This window comes from Cyprinus carpio, chromosome A3 (assembly GCF_018340385.1).
Source record: "Cyprinus carpio isolate SPL01 chromosome A3, ASM1834038v1, whole genome shotgun sequence".
NCBI lineage: Eukaryota > Metazoa > Chordata > Actinopteri > Cypriniformes > Cyprinidae > Cyprinus > Cyprinus carpio.
Window position 1 is genome coordinate 34,026,927 of NC_056574.1, and position 22,026 is coordinate 34,048,952.

General features: G+C 36.5%; 1 protein-coding gene across 6 annotated transcripts in view; it reads left to right on the forward strand.

Annotated features, from left to right (window-relative positions):
- Positions 1-22,026, forward strand: part of LOC109111143 (BAH and coiled-coil domain-containing protein 1-like) — an 82,066-nt gene that overhangs the window by 11,291 nt on the left and 48,749 nt on the right. Inside the window, exon 1 of one of the 6 annotated variants that reach the window (XM_042731229.1) lies at positions 20,467-21,661. The exons of the other annotated variants lie outside the window; for them this stretch is intronic. Coding sequence (XP_042587163.1) covers positions 21,649-21,661 — 13 coding nt within the window. The 5' untranslated portion in view covers positions 20,467-21,648. Of the gene's footprint in view, positions 1-20,466; positions 21,662-22,026 lie in introns of those variants that run through there. 6 annotated transcript variants of the gene reach the window in all.

Below are 22,026 nucleotides of genomic sequence, written 5' to 3' on the forward strand. Positions count from 1 at the left end.
AGAATTAAAAATAATGGTTTATATTTTAATATACTTTAAATTTATTCCTGTGATGCAAAGCGGAATTTTCCTCAGCAATTACTTCAGTCTCACATGATCTTTCAGAAATCATTCTAGTATGCTGATTTATTATCGGAAACAGTTGTGCTGCTTAATTGTTTTTTGGAACCTGTGATACTTTTACGAAGTTCTTTGAAAATGAAAAAGAACAGCTTTTATTTAAAATATAAATCTTTTTAAACAATATACACTACCATTCAAGAGTCTGGGGTCAGTACGTTTCTTTCTGTCCTTCTTTTCTTTTTCTTTTTTTTTCTTTCTTATGGAGACCTGCACATGACATGCAGGAAAAAAATAGTAGGCTAAATCGTGCGCATGACTTACTATTTTGTTCCCTCGATTTATAAATCGTGCGCACGATTTACTAATTCATTCCCTCGATTTGCTAAGTTGCGCACACGATTTATAAATTGAGAGAACAAATTTATTGAGAGAACAATTTATTTATTTTTTCTTGCATGTCATGTGCGGGGCTCCGTACTTTATTTATTTTTTATTTTTTTAAATAATTTTTTTTTTTTTTTTCCAGCAAGGATGTGTTAAATTGATAAAATTGATAGTAAAGACTTATATTGTTAGAAAAGATTTCTATTTTGAGTAAATGCTGTTCTTTTAAACTTTTTGAACAATTAAGGAATCTTACAAATTTATCTTAAGAACTTATTTTTCTAGAAAGCTTTCTTTGAATCCAGTTCCTGATTTTACAATATTCATGAAATTGGATTAAAAAGACTAAATTACTGTTTATTTCAGATGCCATCTCACAACAATGTAGCATTCCACTGTTTGAAACATGTATCACTGCATACTGTTTCACTCCCTGTTTTTGAATAGTACTCAGTATACAGTGTTTACTGTGTGGTATTCAGTAAGTAGTCAGTTAGTATTCCTCTTCAAACATAAGCCTGGCTTTGGGAGGGACAGACACTTGCTTTTGGTCTGTTTGTGTTTGTGTGTTGCTTGGCTCTGAGTTGTGAGTTATGTATTAGTCTCAGGACAGCGGGCTGCTTCCTGTGAGATGGCGATAATTGCAGAGAGGTCATGCTATGATTACAGGCTGTCTGATGCTCTGATGTGTCGTCGTCTTTCTCTGGCGGTGTGTCAGTAGCTGAGAAGTGGCTGAGAGCCTCTGGCCATTCCTTTGTAAAGATGGGTGTGTGTGTATCTATTTGCGTGTGTGTGTGTGTGTGTGTGTGTGTGTGTGTAGTGTTTTGTTCCTTTACAGGCTGTTTCATCTCTTCACTTTTCAGCTTGTTGTCCCACGTAGCCAAATCTTTGACTGAATGGTGAATAGTCTGTTCCATATTACAGCTTATTCTGGCTCATTTAGACGCGAAGATACAAGTGACTGACATGGAAAACGAGCGATCAGTCACAGTTGGTTTTGTTTTTATTTGCTGTTTATGGGTGGATTTATCTGAGGTATATTATTGCACAATAAAAGACATTTAAATAATGATGCAGCAGTTTACGCAAACTATTTATAAGACTCTTTTAAATTGACAATAAGTGCAGACAACTTCATAGAAGAGTGTAGAGTTATAATATACAGAGTTAGTTTCCATTGTATCTACCTAGTTAAAAAAAAAAAAGTTTGCCTGTTAAAAAAGTTACATGTCTTACAATTAAGACACTCAAAAACTGACATCATCATGGGAAGACAAGTTCATTTTCTCAAAAACTTTTTAGCTACCAAATTGATTGTAAAAAATTAGTATATTTTAATATATTATTATTTATATTTGATTATTTTATGCTTACTGCAGAAAATAACAAGATCACATGAAATGTGTTTTAAATTGTTTTTAAATAAATTTTTGCTGTGGAAAAAATGGAAACACCTAATATAATAGTAAAGTAAAAAAATATACAGCTTATATAATATTAAGTTTGACTGTTCTTTTATTCTTTAAGAGTTATACTGTTTCACAGAGAGTACCTTATTCTTTCAGCTTTCAATAAAAGTGTGTGTTTGTGTGTGTTTATATATATATATATAATATATTAAACCCGTTCCACAGATTCTTCCCAAAATAAGTCTTCATATTCTGTCTGGGTCAGTTTATCAGTTGAGACAGACTTCTGTGAATGAAGTAGCATTAACACATCTCTCAGAATGACACGGTTCACCCTGTGAAACTTTATGATATTCCATCAAATTTTGTGATCAGAATAGTTACACAGTGCTTGATCCTTTCAGAAAATGCTTGTCTCTACCTTTATGAGAAGGCTGTAACTTTAATGTGAATTAGACCTGACCAGTAAAGTGTATTACCTACAATCATTGGCTCTCTGGAGAGATCACAGGCAGCTGCCCAGGATCTTGTCCTGTCCCCTTTAGAGGTCATTCCACAGCAAAATGTGTCTTTTAAAATTTAAACACAAAAAAATGTGACTGAAATCATTAGCAGTCAGATTTTTGGTAAACTGAACTAAAAGACAAACCTTGTTAAAGGGACAGTTCACCCAGAAATGAAAAATTCTGTCATCATTTACTCACCCTACACTTGTTCCAAGTCTGTATACGTTTCTTTCTTCTGTTGAACACAAAAGAAGATATTTTGCAGAATGTTGGTAACCAAACAGCCATTGACTTCCATAGAATTATTATTATTATTTTTTTTTTTTTCACAACTTGTTTTGTGGGTGAGTAAATGATGACTAAGGGTCTGAGGCACACAAATATTGGATAAAATACCTTTTTGGCATTAAATTAAATACATTTATGTAGGGAACATTGCTCTCCACAGCTACCATGAACATCATAAATATTAACCATAAAGAAAAATGATAGCACTTTACAATAAGGTTCATTAGTTAGCATTAGTTAACTACTTTAGTTAACATGAACTAAGAATGAATAATACTTCCACAGCATTTATTCATTCTTAGTTCATGTTAACTAAAGTAGTTAACTAATGCTAACTAATGAACCTTATTGTAAAGTGTTATCATTTTTCTTTATGTTTAACCACTTGACCAAGGCCGATGGAATTTGGCATTTATTCATCTTAGTTATTGTAAATTTTAACATTTACTAATGCATTATTAAAATCAAAAGTTGTGCTTGTTAACATTAGTTAATGCACTGTGAATTAACATGAACTAACAATGAACGACTGTATTTTCATTAATTAAAATGAATAAAGATTAATAAATACTGTAATATATGTATTGTTCATTGTTCATTCATGTTAGTTATTACATTAACATTAACTAATGGCACATTGTTGTAAAGTGTTACCAGAAGAAAAAAAAAAGTGTAAAAATATTGCACATGCCAGATTTGAAGCTACATCTCCGCATGAGCATCACTGCTTAACATGGATCTGAGTCAATAAAGCAATGTTGGCTTAACCCCTAACATCTACAATACTGGTAAAGCATACAAATCAGTATAGAACAGAAATATTTTATTTTTTATTATACATAATAAAAAATAGAATGCAATGAAGGTAATGCTTTAGTTTAGGGTCAAATTCTCACTATTAACTAGTTGCTTATTAGCATGCATATTACTAGCATATTGTTTGTTTATTAGTTCTTATAAAACATGTATTAATGCCTTATTCTGTATGAGCATATTTTAGATCCCTTAACCCTACCCCATACCTAAACTTAACAATTACCTTACTAACTATTAAGCAGCAAATTAGTAGTTTGTTATAGTGAGATTTGGTCCCCAAACTAAAGTGTGACCTAAAGGGTAAATACTGCTGGTGTTTCATACTGTCCTTTAGTCTGAACTGCTTAGTAGGGGCTTTTTATCTTACAGAGTCATACGTCTGTAAGTCTTATTCTGTGATCCCTCGACAGGTTTGGTGCTGTTGTAGATAGTGGTCGACTGATATGGGATTTTTAATGGCCGATGCCTATGCCGATATTGTGAAATCAATCTGGCCGATATAATACATGCAATCACAGTTAATGAGAGACATGCAAAAAATTTGGTGAAACTAAATTAACATGTATTATGCATAAATATTTATTTAAACTTAATTAAAAATGTAAACAATTGTTGTAACAATTAGTGCAACCTTTCCCTTTCTTTTGCTAAAACATCTACCAAAAAAAAAAAAAAAGTTGTTTTAAAGGTTGTTTTAATTATAGTATGGGATAGTTGGTTAATAATAAATATACATGTCTCTGATCTGTTTCGTTTTGCTTGTCTGTTTCATTGTAAAAATAAAACAAGCCCGAATTCGTGTAATTACATGCTTGGTTATCAGCATATAGCAATGTTAAATAAGACCGGAATCATGGGCAATCAAATACAGCGGATATTCCTGAATAAGCATATAAAGGAATTCAAACATATTATTATTATTACTTGACATAGAGTTCTCATGTCGACCCAGCTTTCATTATGGAGTGCACCAACTTTTGAGTCCACCAGTCTTGTTTAGAAGCACCCAAGAACAACACGCTATCTGAGGAAGAGCCAGTAGCGGGATTTTTGATTGTTTGTGTCTGTTGTGTCATCTGTGTCTCCCAATGGAGTCCAGCAGATCTGATGTCTCATGGTACATTTGAATAAGACTTTGCTGAACGCCGGAGTGTTATTGTATTTAATACAACATAGCCTCACGTTAGAAAGTGAATGACGATTGGTCATTTTACTGTCTGTCAGGTGCTGGCTTCAAATCTGAGTGGCTTGTCTTAAAGAGGAAGCATAAATGCACGATATGGTGTCATAATCTGTTTTTAAAAACATTGACCACACAGAAAGACTTATGGGCAGATGCCGATATTTTAAAAAAATCCAAATATCGGTCGATATATCGGCTGCGGTGTAAAAAGTGTAAATGTGTATGTAATGTGTATGTAATGTTTCCGCAGATACTGACAGTCACATTGACAGGTGGGATGTGTTTGGAAAGCGAGAGCTTACTGGCGTGCAAGTGTGTCCATATATATATATATATATATATATATATATACACATACACTCACACAAAGATCTCAGTCAGTGTTTTTCAGTAAGACACACTTATACTGCCGCTGAACAGATGGCCTCCTAATGAACACTCTTATGAAGTGCTTCAATTCTTTATCATTAGTTTACCACATGGCCACAGTTACAGTGTGACCGAATAATAAAGAATCAAAACATTTTTAAACAATATCTAGGGCATGTTGTAGTCCAGATTAAAATGTAAAAAAGTTTGAAAATAAATAGCCGTTTAAGTGTAAGTATTCAAGTATTTAGTGATGTGGTGAACATCATAGCGAATACAAAAAAACTGAATGGCAGTTTAAATCATTTAAATACGTTTCAGAAAGTAGTGCAGCATACAGCAGTGTTTTGCATTTTAACCAGTTAATGGGAAAAGTATTCTTTAAATGCATTAAAAAAATCTGAATAATATGTAATAAATAATTATTCACGGTATAAGTACCCACAATAACAATATTTCGCATGTTCATTATCATATTACCAGCACATATGAATACTGCATTCAATTTCATTAAAAATCTGACCTGGGATGGATTGGACCTCTGTCCTTCTTGTGTTTGTGTCGAAGATGCAGATGTATTTTACTGTGATGCTTTCTACTATACATTTTTAAAAATAGAGGATCTTTATTGGCATTGATGGTTCCATGAAGAACCTTTAACATTAATGGAATCTTTCCATTGAAAAAAAAAAAAAAAGTTTCTTACACTTTACACTCTTTAATTAAAAATACATGTTAGCCTGCAATGCCAAGGTCACGGGTTTGATTCCCAGGGAATCACACATACTGATAAAAAATTTACACACTAGAATACACTGCAAGGTGCTTTGAATAAAAGTATCTGCCAAATTAATAAATGCAAATATAATCCATGAAGGTGAGTTGCATGTGCAGTATGTGACATCTGTGTCTGTCACCTGAACTTGTAACGGTTGCTTTTATGTGACAGCGTGTGTGTTTGAAGACGTGCTGCTCTGAAACACTGCTATAACTGTGAGTGATTTTACGAGTGTGCCAGAACACCCCGCCAGCTCACGGTTTCCTGGCGGGCCGGGTGGCTGTTCCAGCACGCTCCATCTGGGGAGAGTGTGCATCATATGCTGTTTAAATCAGTGTGCCTTTACAGTTTGTGGTGTTTGTGTGTGTGTAATGGTCATACAGTATTTTGTGTTCTTGCAATCGTCAGTCCCCAGTCCCCATTTGGTGGCTGATTGGAAAACTTAAAGGGTAATTCCCTTTAGAATATGAAGTTTTATGAAATGTGTTTTGTTCCCTGCTATTTAGCATCTTTTTGTTGTGCACATGGTATGCAACAGCAAACAGTGCTATATCCAATTCACAAGTGAATGACTCTTATCAGCCCTTTCTTTTAAATGAGTCATTTTTCAATGACTGATCACCTTGAATCAGTGTAACCATTGACTCATTTTAAGCTTATTCAGGCCCAGTTTATTTGGTTATTAGGTTAAATTGACTGTAAAGAAGAACTTGTAGCGTAGAGTGGGTTATGTGACAGCATAAATTTGTACCTAAAAAACATCAGGGCTGTTAGTCACTTAATAATCATGTTTGAAACACACATTGACAAAATTTACCCATATTACTATTCTTTTGGGGACATTTGGTCCCCATAATGTAGGAAATACCAGGACCACACACACACATTGTACACAAGTGTATTTTAGCAGATCAGTAACTCTGTTTTGATCAGTCAACACCCAGAGCCAGAACTATCTGTTATATAAATAATACATAACCAGTAGCTTAAAGTTTAGGGCTGTGTGTGATTTAGTGGAGGTGTCTATCCACCATTTGACTTTTCTTGTCACATTTGCTGCTTCTTTCATGTTAGGACATCTTAGAAGGTCTAGTTCTGCTCAGTAGCCTTATATTACCCTGAACACTCATCCTGCTGCTGCACAGACACTTCTGACTTGACATGAAAGGCAGCTGAAACATGTTGTTCTGCTTTGCTGCGTGAGAAAGCTTGTAGAAATGCTACATCCCCCTCACCACTCATTCTGCTCTCCATCTCATATTCCCAAGATCCACACCAGTGCTTTTGCTTTCCTTCCAAACCCCCTGTCAACACTCAGCCAGTTCAGCTGACATGTTTTATGGGAATAAGGTCTCCATGTAAAAGAGGCTCAGCTAATACATGCTAAGCCACACCTTCAAAGCTCCGCATTTACTGTAATGCCTGTGGAGGGAGACAAATTATGATTTAAGATAAATGATGCCAGCTCTGTGAGTAATCATCTGGAAAAGTTGTGTTTTTAGGGTCTGGGTAAGATCATTTTAAAATTAAAAGTTTCTGGAGAGAGCTCACACCTCAGCCATTTATTTGCAAAGGGACACTTTCATTTGCAATCCTTTTAATCATAAAAAAGGATCAAATATAGATAGATCATCTTTGTATATCTTTGTAATTTCATGATTACTTTGTAATATGCTTAAAGTGTAAAAATATAATTAAGTACTTTATATGTGCTTTAGTAACACATTTAAATAAGTGTATTTTTTGAAAGCATGACAAGATTACAACATGATTTAAAATGTACTCTTAATTAAAGCATTTCATTTGGCATTGTTGCATGTTATTATATAGTTGAGTGTGTTAAGAAACAATTATGAAAGTGTACTATCTATTTGTTTCTGCAACTACAGTTTTTTAATAGACTTTCAAGATTTGAAGAACACTACAGTTGCGCACAATACAATTAAGTGCACTTCTTTTCAGAAGGGATGTCATGATTATACTGGTTAGATATTGTGGTAAATTATTAAAAAACCCTACTGTGAGCAGTTTTAGGGAAAGTTACTTTTAAAAGTAATGCATTATGTTACTTTTGCATTGCTTTCTGTCACCTGGGTTGGGCTTGCAAATGTTTTTATTAACAAAAAACCCAAAGGTTATATTTTTGGCAACTGTAAAGGCCCTTTCACACTAAAAGTGAAATAAATAAGCCACAGTATGAAGGAAGTGCTTCTGCCTCGGCAACTCACTCCCAATTTCTCTCAACACGGGGACAGGAGAGGTGTCAGTGAATTAATGGGAGAACAAAGTAACTTGCATTACTTAGGCTATTTGAAAAAGTAACTCAGATATGTTGTAAATGTAAAAATAATGCATTACTTTACTAGTTACTTGGAAAAAAGTAATCTGATTACATACCTCAGGTTACTTGTAATGTGTTACCTCCAACACTGACTGTGAGTGTGCATGCAGTGTTCATGTGACGCTCAAAGTGGTCTAAGAGTCTAAAATAAGTTGCTTGGAAAATGGATAAATGGATGAACCATTCTGCTGAAATTAATAAGACACTCTGAACAAACTTTTAAGAATAGTGCATTTGCTCAACTCGGTTATGAGGCTTCCCAACACAGTGTGACACTACATCACTGCTTATCGGAAGAAACTGTGTGTGTGTTTTAAATCTTTATGCTTTGATTGCAGTAGCAACCTCTATCCTCAAGCACAGATGTACAGCATCTGTGTTTTGCTTTCTCACTGTCTCAAAGGACGTTGGCTAGAAACCTGTTCATTCTCAAAAAGAAACTCTGCAAAAACATACAATAAAAATTGCTGAAAAGTTCACACAAGACACACAGCGTGAGGACATGATTGTGCGCTGACATCACAGTAGGAATCTGTCAACTTGTAATCAATAAAAGGAAGAACTTAAGTAACTCAATGTGATTATAAATTCAAGTCAATTCAAAAACTTTTGAATTGAAATGGAACCGATTGTTAACCCTGTAACTGTGATGTAAAATTAAATTACTTGCAGCATGATTTTAGATATCTTGCCCACTCCTACTGTACCCATCTAGAGCAAAAACCTCTCAACAATGGGCCTGATTTATTATTATTATTTTTTTTTAAATTCACGCAGCCTCAACCAAAAGCACTACAACCGTTTTTACAAGCAGGACTGCTTTATGTTTCTCTTCATTTGCTCCTCTTCCTGCTGCCATGACCTTCTATCACTTCTACAAACTGCAGGAAACACTCCTAAATTTGCTCATCCTCCAGGCCCTGTTCAGGCAGATGTATAACAGACTCTAGAATGGCATTCCATGAATGACCAGCATCTGTCCATAGGCAGCATAACTCAAGTTTAATGCAGGTTCTGGCAGATGCAGCTCATGTTTAGTGTGTTGGCTGACCTTTAGTTAGTCACCAGGCAATGGGTAGAAGAGAAAAGATAAAGGTGGGGTGTGCTAAGTCATACATGTTCATTAAGGAATACAGCATCAGAGAGAGTGTGGAAATTGGTCATATTATACTAAATTACGATTAGCCCCTGCCTGAAGATTTTGTAACTACACAATTATACACCAACAAATCCATGTCTTTCTCATTTCATTAAATGAAAGTAGATGCAACTGCAATGCAACCATTAGCAAATATGGCAACATGCAGGGGAAATACTTTCATGGGTGCTCAATTGAGCAACAGCCATCGAGATGAATGGGAATGCTAACGGATAGCTCTCCAGACCTTGCAAGAAACCTTGACTATAAGTGAAGTGTAGGAGGACAAACTAAAGCTGCACGTTACAGTTCTTTGTCGTACTGGGACTCTGATTTATGTGGATATGACAATAGAGTCTACCAAGCCTCTCTCAAACTGATGAATGAGCCAGCAGGGCCCAATACAATGAGAGAGAGAGGCATTTGTAAAGGAAAAGGACTTTAAAAGTTGAAGGTTGATAAGAAGGAGGTGGAGAAGGGAGGACAGGAATGGGAGATGGAGAGAGTAACAAAGGAATTATGTAGTGGAAAACTGAGCGATGGAGTTGCAGAAGAAAAAGACACATGAAAGAAGTGAAGAGGAAACATAAAGACATTAAAGAGTAAATTAACCTTGAAGACACAAGAGCTCACAGGAGTAGTGCAGAGTAGATTTATATAGCGCTGCTCCATGTATCATACATTATCCATACAACAGCCTCTCTGGAGATTTTTACATTTAATAAAAACTAAAGTGACTGCAGCTGTGTTTATGTGGATGTTTGTACGCTCAGTTTAATCTCATGAAAGCCGGTCAAGAACTGTCAAAAACAGTCAAGTCTTGCTCATATGTTGCCCCAAAATCAAAAGGAAAAGAAAATATATAAGAAATAGTTTTTTTTGCATAAACATAACTGAAGCCTATAGATTTTTACACTGCAGATATGATTTGTGAGATTCACCCACTCAGTCTATTTTAATGAAACTGAGTTACATACAGCAGTGCAAGCTGTCTGGTTGTCCAAGGTTACCAGTTTTCTTAAGCTTATTGGTCGCACAGCTGAAAAAGACCACCCAGTTTTTGACTACAGGGGGACCTTTGATGTGGTGAGGGCAAATGTGTGGGCCATGGGTTTGAAGCCCTCTTAAAACACACTTTAACAGCCTCCAGAGTGGCGTCAGTGTATGTAGTCAAAGGCTTGAGTTACACACACGACTCTATTACATTGCACTTTTCTTGCACACATTCAGATCATCTGATCAGTTTATTGGAAGAAAAATAAGTATGCAGTCTGTACATTACACTAATATAGTCTATTTTTCAATTAAACACAGTTCAGGAGTAAAAACAGGGTAACACTTTATTTTAGGCTCTCTTAACTAGTTGCTTATTAGCATGAATATTAATAAAATATTAGCCATTTATTAGTAGTAATCAAGCACATATTAATGCCTTATTGTACATCCCTAATCCTACCCAATAACTAAACTTAACAACTACCTTACAAACTATAAATAAGCAGCTAATTAGGAATTTATTGAGGGAAAAGTCATAGTTAATAGTGAATAAGTGTTCCCTATTCTAAAGTGTTACCAAAATAGGTAATGGTATTTCCATGGGGCTCCCACACAGTTGCTGTACCTCGACTCTAGAGATTCTTCCTCTCTAAAAATGACATTAATTCTCACCCCCGCATGCAATGAGAAACTGACAGATTGAGCAACAGCAGCCGAAACAAACCAGATCCGTTAAAATTTCCCGTACTTTTTCCATACTAGTCATGTGAAGTCCCGTTTGGGTGGAATAAGTGGCTGGATATGGGAGCTCTGTCAGTATTGAATGCGATGACTCAAGCCCAGCTCAGTTCAAACAGACGGCAGCTCTTAACAATGGATCAGAGACACATTCATCTCTTGTGTTCTTGGAGCCCCAACTGAGAACCCACACCACCTACATAGCACTACAGCCGTGCCTTCAGCTTCAAGTCACGCCTGTGAGAAACACACCTGACAGCAGTTTACACTGTTCATCTCTGTCCAGAGCTGTGGTTGTTCAGGGTGAGCATGAGGGTCTTTAACAAAGGATTATGGTAGTTGCCATTTCATGACATACTCTGGGATGGTTTTCACCTTGTTTTGAACGATTCCATGAAGTCTCTAATATCACTGCTAACTGTGCCTTGTCATTTGATTTGGTTTAAAGCAGGGATATTCCATTGAATTTCCATGAGGTACAGTCTCGAAGACTCCATTCACATCTGGTATTGGGCAATCCAATCAACCAAAACACCAAAACACAGTAAAGGGCTGTCTATTTATCTGCCAAGCCATTGCGCTTAAACAAAAGGTGCTGTATGTAATTTCTGAACTATACTAAAGCATTAAATAAACCATTATATGTTTGCAGATATTTAAGAAACATGGTAAGTTCACATACTTGAAAAAGAAAACAATGCTACGGTCAGTTATTCAACTTTGAAATGTGTTTTCCGTGTTGGAATGTCCGTTTTTGCTTTGGTCTTTGTGATTCTGCAAACTGACAATTTACCCAATAGTAAAAGCCTAGACATCCATATAAAAAGCTCTATAACTGTAGGCATATTAAAATGTGGCATATTAAATTAATTAATTGACTTACAATGTGTAAAGCACGTCACCATCCGTTGTCAAATGTCCTCAATCTGAGCTTCAATGAGGAAGTGGGGGTGGGAGAAACAACGTTTTCCAATATTTTGAATTTAGACTGCAGTACCCATTTCAACTGCTAGCTGTCAATATTACATACGGCAGCTTTAAACATTATTTGTGGTTTTAAAACTAGATAACCACCCAACTGAAGACTTCACACAGCATGCAATGACAGCATGATATAAATAATTATTATTATTAATATTATTATTTTTAATATTAAAACATATAGACAATGGAAGGTCTGTTAAAATGTATATACAATGCAAGAACAAATGCACAGATTCAAGATTTTGAGATAATGCCAGATATTTTATGTCACCTATTTACATTCTCATTGTGTCTCAGTATAATGTAGAAGGACTGTAGTGTTATATTTTTTATTTTATTGTTGAGTTCAGAAGTACCTGTACTTTTAACATTTTTAATGCATATCAGTGTCTAATATGTATTCATCTAAGTCCAGTAGTGAGAAAGACTGTCTCATTAGTCAAAGAAATAAGCTGAAATAAGCTTTATGGGTCTGAGCATCTCTCTGAAATTATTTTCCATATCAGCACCACTGCAGATTTTCTCTCCGTTGTGCCAATGGGAAGCATCATGGGAAAGGGGAGCAGATTGGATTGTAGGGATATGGGCTGACACAGCTGTGGGCGGCTCTTTATATGTGTGTGAGAGTTTGAGAACGTGGTGGATGAGGCGGAACACAATCTAAATTTTGTGTCACTAAAAAAGACTGAATTTTGAATTTGAATTTTTTTTTTTATATATATCTTCATATTGGGATATTTTCTGAGCCTGTGTATTTCATATGTTTTAGTACAACGGTGTGAATAAGAGAAAATAGTCAAAGTAACATCAAGTCCTAACCAAGTTTTTGGCCTACCCTGTTGTGACATGACAAGCATAATTTTGCCAATAGTTTGGCTTCTATCTTTTCTGCTCAAAGTAAAATCTTTCTGGTCCATCTGCTGTGCATTTCAGCACATTAAACATTAGATATCATCTGACTGGCTATGCTTTTGTCACTTCACAGAGCATTTTCAGTTAGGAAAGAAATTATTTGATGCTGGCAATTTCAAGTTAAACTCTAAAGGCAATCGAATGGATGTTAATAATTGTTAATTGAGTTCAGACTGTTTGCACTGGTTGAATTGCAATTATTAACATCCAGACAGTTCAATTCAATTCAGTTCAATTCAAGTTTATTTGTATGGCGCTTTTCACGATACAAATTGTTGCAAAGCAACTTTATAGAAAATGAAGTTTCTATAATATATTTAGTAGTAGCTTATCAGTTAATAGGGCCTTTCATACCGCTTTAGTTCCAGAACTAAATGTACAGTACTAAAGTACTGGGACAATTTTGCATGAACTGTTTCCCAGTACCATTTAAAGGGTTGCATTAGCACCGACAGTGTGTACTAGGACCTTACGTAAGCCGGTAGACAGCGACGTCATTTGTGCGCGGCTTTCAACAACGTTAACAAAGAAGAACAACGTTAACAACAGGAGGATGGAGGACGCTGTGATCGGAGCTGTGTTTTTGTTGTTTCTTGCGGGTTTCACAATAATGGACATGGAATGTCGACGTATACGTAAAGCGATTGAAAGAACGGAGGACTAAGAATCTCCAACGACAACTGGCAGTGCTACATTTGCCTACACTTCAGTATATATATATCAGTATCAGTATATATATCAGTATATATATCGCTGTTCGTCATACTTGCGAAATAAGTTGACACAATATTTACAGTATATTACACAGTGTTTTAAATAATGGTGGGTTTCGAACGTGTCTGGCCAATCGATGTCTACTTATGTCACGGGTAGTACCAGTTGTGCTGGTTAGACCCTGCTCCGGAGTAGGAGCTAATTTGGTTCTTGAAAAAGGCAGAGGCAAAGGCAGACTAAAATCACACCTTGTTCCTGCGGTGCAAAAACACCCAAAAGTGGGTAGTTCCACAATTAGTTGTGGTACTATGGTACTATGAAAAGGTTCCTGCGGTCCGAAAGGCCCTATAGTACATATGACAGAAACGTAAGGAAAAACCAATTAAACACGTAATCAAACAGACAATGAACACTATTAACAGCAATTATTATATGATGCAATCAAACTTATAGCAAAATTTGATAGATCTGTATGTTGTTTCAGGGTTGGAATCATCTGACGTCTTCTGAGGGGTTGCATCGCCTCTTTTCAGGTGTTCTGGATCCAGACTGAAACTTTTGTAAATCCTAGTTAGCCCGTGGCAAAAACACAAAAACAGATAGAGACATAATTAGTGTAGCTACTGTTCCAACCAAGCAAAATAGATTAGTTTAACCCAAGCTAAAGAATAATAATGTGCATTTGATCAGATATGACTGCAGTACAAGTTTATGAGATGCATTATTTGAATGCTTGACTGAAGAGATGTGTCTTTAATCTAGATTTAAGCAGAGAGAGTGTGTCTGAACCCCAGACGTTATCAAGAAGGCTATTCCAGAGTTTGGGAGCCAAATGCGAAAAAGCTTTACCTCCTTTACCTATCTTAGGTACTACCAAAAGTCCAGAGTTTTGCGACCTTAGGGACCATGACGGATTGTAGTGTGGTAGAAGACTAGTTAGCTTTGCAGGAGCTAAACCATTAAGGGCCTTATAGGTAAGTAATAATATTTTGGAACAGATACGGAACTTAATAGGTAGCCAGTGCAGAGACTGTAAAATTGGGGTAATATGATAATATTTTCTTGACCTGGTAAGGACTCTAGCTGCTGCATTTTGGACTACCTGTAGTTTGTTTATTGAGGATGCAGAACAACCACCCTGCAGTGCATAACAATATGTTATGATTCGCAGAACTAAGGAGGATAAAAGTATAAAATTTCCAGTTTTCAAGTTGTCTAATAAGAGTCTTACTGTGTGTGTGAAAGTAAAATACCTTGGACATTTCATCACTGAACGCATGACAGACGATGAGGATATTGAAAGGCAACATCATAAGATGTATATTCAGGCGAATATAATTTTACGTAAGTTTAGTTTCTGTTCAGCTGAGGTGAAGGTGTCACTTTTTAAAGCATATTGTACAACACTTTATACTGCTCATCTGTGGTTCTACTATAAAACATCTAGTTTACAGAAGCTGCAAGTAGATTATAATGATGCAATGAGAATTTTACTAAAGAGACCTAGATGGCATAGTGCAAGTAAAATGTTTGTTAATGAAAGAGTAATAACTTTTATTACTGTTACGAAATCTTATGTATAGATTTATCTTCCGGCTAAATGCTTCAAAAAAACAACAAGGTATCAGTCAGAGCTGTGGAGACATTGGTATTGTTGTATTTTGTAACTTTTTATTGTGTGTGGTGGATGCTGTGGGTTGTATATGTTGCCCTATTGTCTTATTTGTTTTGTTTTTTTATTTGGACCTTGAGTCTGTAATAAAAGATTGATTGATTGATTGATTGATTGATTGATTGACTGACTGACTGACTGATTGATTGATTGATTGATTGATTGATTGATTGATTGATTGATTAAATAGTCCAGTCTAGAGGTCATGAATGCATGAACTAGCTTTTCTGCATTAGAAACAGGTAACATGTTTCGTAGCTTGGCAATGTTTCTAAGATGGAAGAATGCTGTATTTGTAACATGGGAAATATGATTTTCAAAAGACAAGTTGCTATCTAATATACTGTAACACCCAGATTTTTGACAGTATAGGAAGTAACAGTACATCCGTCTAATTGCAAATTGTAATCTACGAGACTCTACTTTTTTTTTTGGTCCAATAAGTAATATCTCTATCTTATCTGAATTTAATATGAGAAAATTATTTGTCATCCAGTCTTTTACATTTTTAACACACTCTGTTAGCTTAGATAATTTGGAAGTTTCACCTGGTCTTGTTGACAGATATAGTATCATCAGCATAACAATGGAAACTAATCCCGTATTTTCTAATAATATTACCAATGGGCAACATGTATATTGAAAATAGCAGAGGAACTAGGACAGATCCTTGTGGCACTCCATATTTTACTGGTGGTAATTGAGATGACTCACCGTTTACATAAATAAAGTGGTAGTGATCAGACAGGTAGGATCTAAACCGTCTTAAAGCCTGCCCTTGAATACCCGTATAGTTTTGTAATCAATCTATGTATATGGCATGATCTATGGTGTCGAACGCAGCGCTAAGATCAAGTAAAATTAGCAATGAGATGCAGCCTTGGTCTGACGCAAGAAGCAAGTCATTTTAACTAGTGCAGTATCACAACTAAGCAGACACAACAAACCCAAAAATCTTAAAAAAAAAAATATTTTTTGCAAGAAGGAGCACAATTAAGCAGACACAAATTTTTCAGAAATTTTAGACATAAACAGAAGATTTGAAATGGGTCTGTAATTTGCCAGTTCACTAGGATCTAGTTGTGGTTTCTTAATAAGAGGTTTAATAACCGCCAGCTTGAATGGTTTTGGGACGTGACCTAAAGATAACGACGAGTTAATAATATTGAGAAGCGGTTTTTCTGCTACAGGTAACAACTCTTTCAGTAATTTAGTGGGTACAGGATCTAATAAACATGTTTTTGGTGTGCGATGAGTGAAGCTGAAGCATTAGATGCTGTAGAATCTACATTTGTTATTGTATTTCTGATGTTACCTATTTTATCAGTGAAGAAATTCATAAAGTCATTACTATTATACTGTGAGGGAATATTTAGATCGGGTGGCATCTGGTTATTTGTGCACTGTGCTAAATAAAAACCTTGGATTGTTTTGGTTGTTTTCTATGAGTTTGTGGATATGCTCGGCCCTTGCAGCTTTTAGAGCCCATCTTAGAGCCCATCATGTTATAGCTGAACATACTGTTTTTCCACGCAATTCTAAAAACTTCCAAGTTAGTTTTTCTCCATTTGCGCTCAAGACTCAAGTTTCTTTCTTGAGAGAGTGGGTATTACTGTTGTACCATGGCGCAGTACCTTTTTCTCTTAAACTTTTTCAATTTGATGGGGGCAAAAGCTTCTAATGTATTAGAGAAGATAGTGCCCATATTGTTAGTCATTTCATCTAGTTCATGTGTATTTATGGGCACAGAAAGCAGTTGAGATAAATCAGGCAGTTTATTTGTGAATCTGTCTTTAGTGGTTGGAACAATAGTTCTTCCTGGATGATAACGCGGAGCCATATAGTTAATATCATTAATACGCAGCATGCACAATATTGACTGAATGGTCAGTAACATCATCACATTGAGGTACGATATCTATATCAGTAAGATCGATTCCATGCGATATAATTAAATCTAGCGTATGATTAAAACGATGAGTGGGCCCGGTGATGTTTTGCTTGACTCCAAAAGAGTTTATCAGATCAGTAAACACAAGTCCTAATGAATCATTTGTATTATCAACATGAATGTTAAAATCTCCAACAATTAGTGCTTTATTAACAGTAACCAATAGTTCTGAGAAGAAATATGCTAATTCTTTTAGGAAATCTGTATACGGCCCTGGTGGTCTATACACAGTAGCCAGAGCAAGAGATGCAATAGATTTATTTAGCATATCTGACAGTGTAACATTAAGCAGAAGTATTTTGAATGAGTTAAACATTTATCCTGTAGACAGCAGTGATAACACACAGTATATGCACAGTCATATGTGATTTAGACTTGATTAAATTCGCTATGTATGAAGGCTAAGTGAAACACAAATGTACTGGACCTATCCTCCCCATGCAGGCAAAACTAGTCCTATCGGAATACGACATTAGAGATAGTTTGTGCTACAGCTGTAGACAGCTCCACTGATAATAAGATTTTTCTAGTTTTGTTGCGCTGTGGTTCTCGCTCTCGGTGTAGACAGGATGCTAGCTGGTGGTGAAGAGTGGAATTTAATAAAGTGAGAGTGGGATGAAAGAACAACATTAGGTGTTTGGAGAGAAAACAGTGGTTAGTGGGAGTCCACTCCTCTCTGCGCCAAATGGCAAGAATCTGGCGTGAATCGCGGCTCCTGTGAGGTGATGTATGTAGTAAAGCTTTCGGGAGGCTAAGAGTGAACCGACATGGCTTTATTTGGCTGATTCTGTATATATTTTGGCCAATGTCTTAGCATTTAAGATGGAATTCAAAAGGATATTTAGTCAAAAAATTAAATCTATTTATCTATTCATCTTATCATCTATTCATCTTCATGTCAAATCATGCATGTCTTGTTTTACCTCAAAACTTTTCCATAAATGTCTATCAATCCACGAAAAGGACATAAAGCACTGTAAATGGAGTCCGTACAACTCTTACTGTATTTCCAAAGTTTTCATGTCATACGATGCAGTGTTTTCAGTGATTGCTTTTCAAAAATGTGATAATAAACAGACAAGACATTTTTCTTTTCGGAGTTGTCTTTGCTAGCTTTGTGCAAAAAAAAAAATAAGATAGAAATTAATAATAAAAATAAAAAAAGTAATCAGGTTAAATCATTCTAACAAAGTACTCTCTGGATTAAGCAAAGTGGTTACAGAGTTAATGTCAACTTACTGACAATAAATGTATTTTCATTGCACTTGATTCCTTGAGACATCATGTAAACAATTGTCTTATGCCGTTTAAGGGATTCAGAGAAAGCAGTAAAACACATCTGTGTTTCTGATGGATAACACAACTCCTGTGATCGTGTAAATGCATAGACAAGAGTTCTGACCGGTTTTTGAAAAGTATGTATGTTTGTGGGATAAATAAAATAACTGAAAAGTGCAGAGAGAGGTGCTTATGGTAACATAGCATGACTCAACATCCTGCAACATCCCATAAAATTTGTATTGGCAGAGAAACTAAAACAGATGAACTGGCAATTTTTTTTTGAAACCCAAGTTACTCAATATTAACTACTTGTTTGTTGAGCTGTTGTAAAAACAATATGTTATAATATATAAATAAATTATTATATAATATACTGTATCTAATAGTATACAAACAATATATTATTGTGCTGTTGTACAAAAAAAATCCACAAAGCCTAATGCTATTAAATCCCTGAAATAAAACAGCATGGACTGCCTATTTCTAATTTTTGAGAATCTGGAGTGGAAATGCCACTGCAACTGTAGAAAGATCCTAATAGACTCAACTTACACACACAGTCCCAGCACATACAACCTATGCTCTTCTTGAAAGTTATCATTGTTTGAGAGAGGCTAGACTTCCTGTCATGGCACTGCTCAGTCTGCCGTTATTTACCGTTCCCATAAAACGTGTCCTCAGCAGAGCTCGATATCCAGACAGCCATCCATTAGCCTGTTTGTCCGTGGTTTGAGCCCTTATCAATGAGGTATCCATGTGCAAATAGACCTTTAGAAATTATGGATTAAAATAAAAAAAAAAGCTAAAGCCCAGTGCACCCCAGGGTGAGGCTTAAGGCCTGTTCACACCGGGACGAATTTCGCGCGCGATATTCGCCGACGTTTAACGCCTCGTGACTAAACAAAGGGCGCCAATGTGAGTGTGCACACCGACGCGAAAAACGCCACGCGTAAAAGCGTCATTTTTTAAAAAAAACGCCTCGGGTTCGTTTTTTTGGTTTGACGCACCGCGTCAAAAACTATACGACCAATGAGAATGGCGCTTTTGCACACGTGTCTGGAGCTTCTGAAGTTACAGTAAAACACAACTTGGGGGCGCTCAAACACAAAACTGTCTTGCTGAGCACACATACCTAACGGCGAAGAAGATATACGCCAAGTAGCGTCTACACTGCCGGGAAGAAATAAGACGAAGAAGATGCAAGGCAAGATGAATGTAGAGTTGCTGGTCTCGTTGGTGTCGGAACACAAAGAACTATATGACAAACGCGACAGCGATTACAAAAATCTTGATAAAAGAGAACTAGTATTTCTAGTATATCTGTTTTACATTAAGCGCCATCTAATGTCAGGGAATGAATTTGCATGTTCACTCGGCTCATCGTCAGCGAAAATCGCTTGGGTGTGAACACAAAAAACGCGTTGAAAAACGCTGGTGAATAACGCGCGCCGATATTCGTCCCGGTGTGTACGGCCCTTTACACAGCATGTATTATTGCACATGTTCCTGTAATGTCTTTATCATACTGACAGCTGTTTTGTTTTATTGTTTCATTTCTTTCACACTCGGTTCTTAGGAGTTCAGCAAATGGCTATTAGGTCTCCCTCCTTTGTCTGCTTTACAAGCATCCCTGATTAGGTTAGTTCTCTCAAAAATCCTTTGACAAACCTATGAATTTTTATTCCATTAAAAACAACAGGTTTTGATGCCTTGCTCAGTGGTCTCACCTCAGTCATTGTATTGAGGGTGGAAGTGAGCATTGGACATTCACTCCCTCCACCGACAATTCCTGCCAGACCTGAGATTCGAACCCACAACCTTCAGGTTACACATCCGACTCTCTAACCATTTGTCCACGACTGCCCCAAATGATTTGAAGTCATTATTTATTAGAAATCTTCCCCAACATTATTGCTTTTGAATCTTATTTCTGCTTCTGCATATTAAAACTTCACACATGATAACCAATTGTGTAAAGCATCATTGAAATCAAACTTGCCAGGACGTGTCCTTATGCATCATGTTTCAATATGCTTGTACTTTATGTTATTAAATAGATGCACTTGCTATTTGGAGAGTTTTCAACCCACATAGAGACTTGTGTTGACTCACTGAGGTTTTGTTTGATTTATCCCCATCTTGTTTGCTCAATGAAAGTAACCAATTAAGGCTAAAATTCTCGTTAGTTTTGGTTGAAGCTATGTGTCAGTTCAGTTTACATTAGACAAGAAATCTTGGACAAGAAATACTTGTCACACAACCCTCTTTGATTTTGTGTTTCGTGGCTAACCACCAAGCCACTGTACAAACACTGGCTGCCACCTCACACACACAGCCTTGATTTCACCACTTCCTCTGCCCTTATCGTTTTGTAGCTTTTTCACCTTACCCTATTCTTCTCTAAGTAAACACCCTTCTCTCTTGCTCTCCTTTCTCTTTTTTGCCAACACCCACGGACGGATCTATACTCAGCTGACAAGAACGCACTGAGCACTGAAGTGTTGGAAGCATGTGCAACCCAAACCCTCCTCTTCCCTTTTTTTTCCAAGTGCTTTCCTTTTCTTCCCACATGAGTCCTGGAATCACTCCAGCTTGACTCACTTTGGTACTGGTCAGACTGGGACCGTTGTCTGACCGAACCCCTCCAATTTACATGCTCACCCACTCACCAACTCACACACACACGCACTCATCCAGATTGGCCCCTGAGGGTCCCGCCACTTCCTGCTCTGCACGTTCCTCCTGCGTTGTGAAACAGGAATGCCATCCCAGTTGTCTACAAACCAATAGGATTGTTTGGCTACCAATTCTTCTAATGTTTTCAAGATGGCTTTGACTCTTATAAGGAAATCCCCCCAGTTTAGTAGCCATTTGAAATTCCTGCTCCTTTTTTACAGCGAGGAAGTGTTTTCTGAGTCACGGGGCGAGAGCCAGTCATGCGCCCCAGTCTGTCCCAGGCTAGGGAGTTTAGAGGAGCGCTGGTGGTGTTAGCTATCAGTACGTGAGGATTGTATGAGGTGCTGAGGCTCTTGTGAGAGTCTGAGGTTCTACTTTCTTTGACTCCACATCTAACATCTGTTTTCTATAAACCGTAAAGAACAGAGGACTCAAGTGACTCTTACGGGATGTTTTTACTGGGTAAGTCAAAATGAGACTATTTCCTCACTGCTGAAATAATTGTTTGCTTCAATTCTGACCACTGTAGTCTGTAGTGTGCAGTTTGCATGGAACACAGTGGTTACTGAACAAGGACAGCTGTTTCTTTAGTACCATTACTTTTTCATTAGGCACCTCCATGTATTACCAGAGAGCTGATTAGACTATTTATATACAGTTTCCTCTCCAGTTGTTAGTTGTGTCATTATTTGGTGTTTTTTTTTTTTTGGTGCAATGTAGATGACACAGCTGCTTTGTTTGATGTCAGTCAGCATGATGTCCTGAATTACTCTAAACTGTTCCGGCAGTATTTGCAACCTGCATGTTCATGTGTTAACCACTTTTAG